This window comes from Trachemys scripta, chromosome 13 (genome assembly GCF_013100865.1).
Source record: "Trachemys scripta elegans isolate TJP31775 chromosome 13, CAS_Tse_1.0, whole genome shotgun sequence".
Taxonomy (NCBI): domain Eukaryota; kingdom Metazoa; phylum Chordata; order Testudines; family Emydidae; genus Trachemys; species Trachemys scripta.
The window spans coordinates 28,421,720-28,430,463 of record NC_048310.1 but is presented as its reverse complement, the minus strand read 5'-3'; the positions used below and the strand labels follow the sequence as shown (position 1 = coordinate 28,430,463).

The following is an 8,744-nucleotide window of genomic DNA, read 5'->3' as shown; positions in this document are numbered from 1 at the left end:
ACAGGGCTCCACCTCCAACCTGCTTCTTCCTGCCCCTTCCCCGCCCAGTTCCGTCCCCTCCCCGGAGCACGTTGCGCCCTCGCTCCTCCCCCTCCCCCTGCCCAGTGCCTCCTGGCGCTGCAAAACATCTGATCCGTGGCAGGCAGTAGGCGCTGGGAGGGAGGCGAAGGTGCTGATCGGAGGGGCCCGCCTGCAGACAGGAGGCACTGAGGGGAGAGGGAGGTTCTGGTAGGGGACTCCTCCTTGCCTCCCGCCTGCCTGCTGCTTGCCCGCCTCTCCCCCCACCTCCAAAGCCCAGAGGCAGGGGCAGTCCCCCCGATTCCCTGTACCCCTGATTCGCCATACCCAAGGGACGGCTCTGTACCCCTCCTACGCCAGGGCCCGCCTACTACCTCCCCCCTTCAAAGAGTGCACCCCAGAGCCGGCGGGATCCGCTGCCTCCTACCCACGGCAGCAGCTGGGCCGAGCGCGCCGGGGCGGGCGGAGCGTACAGAGCACGGGGAGGGCGCTGCGCCCTGCGGCCGCCAGGGGGCGCCGCTCACGGTCGCTGGCAGGCTCTCCGCTGACGGCTACCCTCTTGCCGCGCGTGCGCGCGGGCGGGCTCGGCCGCGTCCCCGGGGTGACGGAAGGAGCTGGCTGGGGAGCGGGCGCTGGGTCGGCCGCGGGGCGCCATGGGCAAGAAGCACAAGAAGCACAAGTCCGACAAGCACCCGTATGAAGGTGACGCGCCGCCTGGCTCCGGGGGCCGGAGAGCGAGAGAGGCTGGGGGCGTCTAAGGAGTTCGTAGGGGGAGGGGAGATGGGGGGTGGGTTTGTGGGGAGGAACTGGGGGGAGGGATAGTAAGTTGGGAAAGGAAAGGGGGAGTTGGTTTGGGGGGGAGATGGGGAAGTTGGTGGGGTAGTAAAAGGGGAGGTGGGGGAGTGTTTTTGAGGGGGGGGGGAGAGACTGCGGTGGCGGTTCTGTTCTTTATGGTCAGTGGATTCATTGAGGCTCCACATTGCAGATACATTTCATGTCCTGGGTTCAGTGCCTCTTCGCTCTGGGTGGCTGGGCTGGGTACAAAAGGTCTGGATTTGTGTTAAAGGGCTTTGAAGAAATATCGGGAAAAGACTATTCATGTGTATTAGGTTAGCTCAAAAGTGTAGATGGCCTGGTTTTGTTACAGAGCAGACTGTTTATACCACCAAGTTGTTCTGCGACATAGGAAGTTAGTTACCTGCCCAGGTTGATAGCATGTACATCATAACCTTTTTGGAAGGTCATACAGTGGGCATTGAACTGGGACAATACAAAAACTTTCTTCCATTGACCTAGTTAGTGCTGCTTGGGGAGGTGGATTACCTACACCAGCGAGAGAACCCTCTTCCTCCCCCCCCCCCCTTTCCCCATTGGTGTAGGTTGTGTCTGTGCCTAAGCACTACAGTGGTAGGTAATGTCTCTGCTGAAGCAGCTGCATCACTGTAGCATTTTAAGGCTACGCCTACACCACACTTTCATCAGTAAAACTTCTGTCAGAGGTGTGAAAAAACACACCCCGACCAACAAAAGTTTTACCAAGGAAAAGACGCTCTCCCTCCAACAAAGCTACTAACCCTCCTTGCAGTTGGTTTTATTTTGTTGTCAGGAGAGCTCTCTCCTGCTGACAAAGAGCGGCTACGGTGCGTACCTTACAGTGGCACTGCTGTAGCCGCACTATGCCACTGTAGGGTGCGCAGTGGAGACGTAACCTAAATTAGACATACCCTTAGTTGTAGAGACTCACACTGAAGAGATAGGAAAGAAAACCACTTGGAAATAAGGTCTGAGAGGTGCCTGACTACTTTTGATCTGGGCCTAAGTGCCTTCACTCTAATTGAAATTGATGGGAGGTCTGCCCTTGGACTTCAGTGGACTTAGATTTAGACTCAGGACAATGATTCTATTTTAAAACACTGTAGTAAGTTTTATCTGGAACTATTTTTGATTTGGCCTAATTTGTATGAAATGTAATAATTTTAATAAAGACTGGTAGGAGTGCCAGATTTACCAAACCGATCTGATCATCTATTCCCCGGGATCTAGTTTGCCTTTGTCAGTAACCACACCTAGTGAGTATGGGAAAGGAGAAAACATCCACAATGACTTAGACAGCTGTGCAATACTGGGTGGAGGGGAGGTCATTCCTGGTGTAAACTGATTCTCATAGAAGCCATTGGACATGAGCTTTGATTAGCCTTGGTCCATATACTGAATTTGACAGATTCTAATTGTAATTTCATGTTGATTAATTATAGACTTGTTCAGGAGTAGTTTTGTAATGTCAAAAATAAATATTGGAACACTATGCAAATTGACTAAGTATGTTCTCTGTTTTCTATGCTTTAATCATATTTCTCATTTCATTGATGCTTTAAGAATATGTAGAAAAACCCTTAAAGCTGGTACTAAAAGTCGGAGGAAATGAAGTCACTGAACTCTCTACTGGAAGCTCAGGACATGATTCAAGCCTCTACGAAGACAAAACTGAACATGAAAAACACAAAGACAGGAAAAGGAAAAAGAGAAAGAAAGGAGAAAAACAGATTCCTGGAGAGGAAAAAGAAAAAAGAAAGAGAAAAGTAAAGGTAGCTACTGTTACATTATGTACTTTAGTGCTAAAATCTTCACCTTGCCCAAATATCTAAGTCAGTAAGGTGTAAGAGAACAGTTAAATCATGAAATGACTTGCCAGTTTTGGGAGATTTTAGGATCAGGCCCTCTAGATTACTAGTAATTTGGACAAAAGTGAATGTATGCTTCAATCTGAGTAATTTATATTTCAAAACATTAATGTTTTGCTGATTTGCCCTCCCACCCCCAAACTAGTTAGATCAGAAAAATATGAGTCTTGGATATATTAAATTATTTTTCTCATAATCATTAAAATATTGTCTAGCATAATAACAATGAAACACAGAATGATTTTTTGTTCACTTCCATTTAATGAGTAAATCCAAAGCAATATAAAGACCTTATTAAACTATACATTTCGTAGACGAGGGAAAATACCATCTCTTCTAGGGGTACTTAGCCTGAAAGGTCAAGTCTTTATGCCTTTAATTTTAAAAAGTTTTTTAGCCCCTATAGTTGTAGACAATATAGAAAATATGAACAGTGTGTAAACTGATAAATGTATGCCTGTCTGAATCTGCCGACAGCCTGAAACAATCACTCTAAGGTCTGGTCTACAGGATTAGGTCCAATTTAGCCGTGTTAGGTCAATTTAAAAGTGACTGCGTCCACACAACCAACCCCGTTCCGTCGACCTAAAGAGCTCTTAAAATTGACTTCTGTACTCCTCCCTGACGAGGGGAGTAGCGCTAAAATCGACCTTGCTGGGTCAAATTAGGGCTAGTGCAGACGCAAATTGATCGTATTGGCCTCCAGGAGCTATCCCAGAGTGCTCCATTGTGACCATTCTGGACAGCACTTTGAACTTCGATGCACTAGCTAGAGACACAGGAAAAGCCCTGGGAACTTTTGAATTTCATTTCCTGTTTGGTCAGCATGGCGAACTCAGCAGCACAGGTGACCATGCAGTCCCCCCAGAATCGAAGAGCATAGAATGTTTCTACACTTCCCCTATCATGTTCGTCCCTGAGATTATCGCAGATTAGAAGGCGAAAAAAATGCACTCGCAATGACATGTTTTTCAAGCTCATGCAGTCCTCCCGTACTGATAGGGCACAGCTTAATGCATGGAGGCATTCAGTGGCAGAGGCCAGGAAAGACTTAAGTGAGCGCGAAGAGCGGAGGCAGGACATGATGCTGAGGCTAATGGGGGAGCAAACGGACACGATGAAGCGTCTGTTGGAGTTGCAGGAAAGCCAACGAGCACAGACCCCCGCTGCATCCACTGTATAACTGCCTACCCTCCTCCCAGTGTTCCATAGCCTCCTCACCCAGACACCCAAGAACGTGGGGAGGGGAGACTCTGGGCATCCAGCCACTCCACTCCAGAGGATGGCCCAAGCACCAGAAAGCTCTCATTCAAACAGTTTGATTGCTTATTGTAGCCACACTAAAAATGTGGCCTTGTCCTTCCCTCCTCCCCCACCCCACCTGGGCTACCTTGTCCATTATCTCTTTTTTTTTTTTTAATTAATAAAGAAAGAATGCATGGTTTCAAAACAATAGTTACTTTAGTTGGGAGGGTGGTTGGCTTACAGTGAATTAAAATCAACAAAGGGGGCGGGTTTGCATCAAGAAGAAACACAGCTGTCACACCGAAGCCTGGCCAGTCATGAAACTGGTTTTCAAAACCTCTCTGATGTACAGCATGCCTTGCTGTGCTCTTCTAATTGCCCTGGTGTCTGGCTGCTCAAAATCGGATGCCAGGCGATTTGCCTCAACCTCCCACCCCGCCATAAACGTCTTCCCCTTACTCTCACAAATATTATGGAGCACACAGCAAGCAGCAATAACAATGGGAATGTTGGTTGCGCTGAGGTCTGATCAACAGCACCAGCGAGCTTTTAAAGTCCAAAGGCACAATCTACCACCATTCTGCACTTGCTCAGCCTATAGTTGAACTGCTCCTTACTACAGTCCAGGCTTCATGAGCCATAGGAGCAAGGGGTAGACTGGCATAGGTGCGACTGCGTAGTGCTGCCAGCTGGGAGAGCAGCCTGAGGCAGAAGCTTCCAGCTCGCATGATATTCCAGGTAGGACTGAATCTCCATGAGATGAAACTTAAAGAAAAGAAGAGAGCAGAGTTGCAGGGGAAGCGGTGGAGCCGTACACCATGCCCTGGTGGTTGCTAGGAGCCGGGCAGGGAAGACGTTTCCAGAACCCCCGGCCAAGCTACATGTCTGAGGAGGACGGGTACCAGCCCTACTGCACCGTCTGCTGCGAAGGCAAGGAGCTGCTGCTGTGTAGCAATGCCAGCTGCTGCAGGTGCTTCTGTGTGAAATGCTTGGAGGTCCTGGTAGGGCAAGGTACCTCAGCCCTGGAGCTGTTACATGTGTCAACCACAGAAATGCTATGGGGTGCTACAGCACCGACCGGACTGGAATGTACGGCTGAGAGACTTCTTCACCAACGACAAAGGACAGGAATATGATGCACCTAAAATCTAAAAAGGCCCGCACATTTCCCAGAGTCTCTACTCTTGATAACAGAATGTCAATGATTGCATTGGCTACTTGGATCACAGCAGCCTCCACAGTACACTTGCCCACAACAGCAAAGGTGACGGTGAGCTGAGTGGACTCCATGGTATAGCATCTTCACGGGGAAAAAAGGCACGAAATGATTACCTGCCGTTGCTTTCACAGCGGGAGGGGCGACTGACGACATGTACCCAAAACCACCAGCGACAATGTTTTTGTCCCATCAGGCATTGGGAGCTTAACCCAAAATTCCAATGGGCGGCAGAGACTGTGGGATAGCTACCCACAGTGCACCGCTCCGTAAGTCGACACTAGCCACGGTAGTGAGGACGCACTCCGCCGACTTAATGCGCTTAGTGGGGGCATACGCAATCGACATTATTTTCTAAAAATCAACCTAATTTCATAGTGTAGATAGAGAAGTGAACTGCATCATTCATCTTAATCAAGACCCTGTCGACTGCAGTTCTGTAGCCACAGAATTTGCCATTTTGTTGCAGCCAGGGAACCAATATTTTGTTTTGTCTCTTTGCTCTGCTGGAATCTGCTTATACTTTCCTCTTGCTCTCTAGCTTTCCACTACAGGGGTCAGCTGCCCTATCTGTCATGGTATAGGGCAAGCTGCAATGCTATCCCCTCTCTAGGTCAGTGCTCCATCACCGGTGACAAGCCTCAAGTTTCCATCTCTCTTGGGGTGAAATCATGAGATTTTCCCCATTCTTAGATCAGGATTTGAATTCTAGACCCCTGCATATTAACCATGATTACCTCAGCAGGCCCAGCTTAGGTTCAGGACCTGCAGTTCTGCCCTCCGGGGCCTGTGGTCAGTGGTTTATACAGAGTGACCGTACGGTCTTTTCAAAACACAGTATTGTTTAATCTTCCCAGTAAGATCATTTCACAGTATAAGAGAACGAGGATTTTAAAACAACAAAATGGTCTATCTACAAGTCTCTGTACCTAGAGTTTACCGTCCCCCAATGTTAGCCACATAGATCCAACTTCTTCATACTCCCTCTACATATTCTCTTTCTGTGTCCCTGTTGACATCCCCGGACAACTTACCCCCTCCCTGTCTAGAAAATGTTTTAACTGTTTGGTGTCCTTTTGATCTTAGTCACCCACCCCTGGCAAAATAAGCCTTTTAATCTTGTGGGAGCCAGCTAGGCAATTAATAGCCAATTTATAGTCCAGCCTTTGTTGCCTTGAGGACATTTAGGTAGTTTTCCTCTTAGGTTTCTTTTCTTTAGTCATTGTTTCATTTCCTGCTTGTTTTTCCTACTAACCCCTTTTTTACTTAACTCCTTAGACAAAAAAAACAACTCCCTTACAGCAATCTGGCAGTCATGTAGCATAGCATATTTAGTGTTCATAAATTAATACAGAGCCCCACATCCTCTTTGTTGTCAAGCATCCTGCCGTGCCGTTTTTGTTAAGTTGGTGGGAGGGATCCTGGCTATAAGGGCAAGGGGCAGTTCACATCTTAGCCCTATTCTTTTGGGTACCAGTAGAGAAACACTTGAGACCAACTGATCTACCTAAATTCTTGAATTATAGAATTTAAGATCAAAATAAAGTAATTTCAACAGAATGAGCTGCAGGTGCTGATGAACTAAATTGAAGATACTTTGCCGCATTGAAGTCCATTTCTTTGACATGATGCTCCTGTCCTACCCTGCAGTACCCACTCCCACATTGTTTCTTGCATTTTTATCCTGCTCCCAACCACAAAAATCTTAGATCTCACAAAAGAGAGCCATTTCCCCCATGCTGCTAAAAAAAACCCAAAAAAACAAAAACAAAAAACCCTACAGTTTAATATAAACAGAATTCAGACACAATTTTTATGTGGTAAACCGATGAGAGATTTAGTGTTTTCTCGCAAATTACTGCAGTCAGTGGGGTTTTGTTTTGTGGTTTGTTGTTTGTTTGTTTTTTTCCCCCACCCAATCCCGCCCGCAACAAATTACATTTTACCCACTCATGCTATTATGGCAGGAAGTCTTATGGAACCCACAGAATCCCAGTCCCGCTGAAGGGCTCTACCCCATATCCAAAAGTTACTCCAGTTTCACTTTACCCTTACCTTGCACAGGTGATCAGAGGACTGGATTCATAGTATTAGAAAATGTTAGTTGCCAAACTGTGGAATTCAAATAGACAAGTAACCAGATATGCGTGATTGCACAGGTGATACTGAAATGGAAGCAGATTTAAGGTTGCTGGGGGGTTGAGTGTAACTAATACTCAATTTTCTGGCTTTCTAATGGCTTTTAATGAACTAGTGTGGTGTTTTCCCAAAAGTTTACATGTATTCTTAACATTAATCTTAGCTTTAAAGGTTTGGTTGTTTTTTGTGGGGTTACCCTGGGGAGAATTCTCTGTGTATGAAGTTGCTCCTGTCACTCTAAAAATCTCAGTTCTATCACAAATACCATGTAAAAAGACTCTTTAAATGATAGAGTAATTCTGCTATCTGAATTACTCTGTCTTCCAGTAGGTGGAGACAGTGCCTTTTAGAAATGTGAAATCTTGGCATTCCTGTGCTTTGTTTCCTGTCTAAAGTAATCTGAACCAAGCATTAGTTAGCCAACAATAATGCAGTTTCTACAGCATCACTGAAATTGCTTATCTTTCTCTTTCTAGGAAGATAAAAAGAAGCGAGATCGGGAACATGCTGAAAGCGAGGGAGAAAGAGAACTGAAATGTCAGACTCCTGTGAGACTGGAATTGCCACCAGAGAAACCACTGGCGAGTAGTTTAGCAAAACAAGAAGGTAGAAATCATTAAGAATTAATTGGTTTTGTTGAGATGCTCTAAAAGCTGAAATTGGTTCCTTAAAAATAATGTCCTGTAAAAGGTGGCCAGTATTTAGCATTAGTGAAGTCCAATTTTCTTGAATTGAGAATGTTTTACCTGTTCTTATCTTCATATCAAATGACTTGACCTTTGATACTATCCAAAAATAGCTGAACTTTGAAATACTGTTACTATGGTGGCGTTTTCAAAATGAGGCTCATTGCTTGTATACAGGCATCGCTATGATGTTTAATAAGGCAAATTAGAAGGGTTACCCCCTACTCTGTTTGCAGTGCATTTAGGGCAGTAAAATTAATATTTGACAGAATGCTCTAATGTACAGCAGTTTTGTAAAATCATGTGATAATCTTGGGGTGGGGGGTTTCAATTTTTTTGTAGTTTCCTTTTTCCCCATTTTACTTTTTCCCCCCCAGAAGTGGAACAAACACCACTTCAAGAAGCTTTGAATCAACTCGTTAGACAGCTGCAGAGGTGAGTACTTGCTCTCTCAGGACTATGAAATGGAAATTCAAAACATTAGTTGCTAAAGGGTATAGTAGCTTTGAAAATTTTTAAGCTATGTGGCCTATTAACAAGCTTGGTCAATTTTAAAGTGCTTGATAAATATTTTGCCTGGCAGCAGCAGCAGAACTACAAATTGTCAAGCATTCAAATGTCAGCATTTTATTTGCTTTCATTGGCAATTTGTAGGATATTCTATAAAGAAGACATAAATTGACAGTGAACCTCTTTTTGTTGGTAATATTACCTATGCAATCTAGGGTTACAGCTGCATACAAATCAGAAGTGAGGGGA

The 8,744-nt window shown here is 45.6% G+C and overlaps 1 protein-coding gene across 2 annotated transcripts in view; it reads left to right on the top strand.

Annotated features, from left to right (window-relative positions):
- Window positions 1–572: 572 nt before the first annotated feature.
- The window catches only part of BRD7 (bromodomain containing 7), a 35,313-nt gene continuing 27,141 nt past the window's right edge, over window positions 573–8,744 (top strand). For both annotated transcript variants that reach the window (XM_034788214.1, XM_034788213.1), the window contains exons 1-4: window positions 573–720; window positions 2,395–2,603; window positions 7,776–7,905; window positions 8,363–8,420. In XM_034788214.1, the coding sequence (XP_034644105.1) occupies window positions 672–720; window positions 2,395–2,603; window positions 7,776–7,905; window positions 8,363–8,420 (446 nt within the window). In that variant the 5' untranslated portion in view covers window positions 573–671. The remainder of the gene's footprint in view (window positions 721–2,394; window positions 2,604–7,775; window positions 7,906–8,362; window positions 8,421–8,744) is intronic.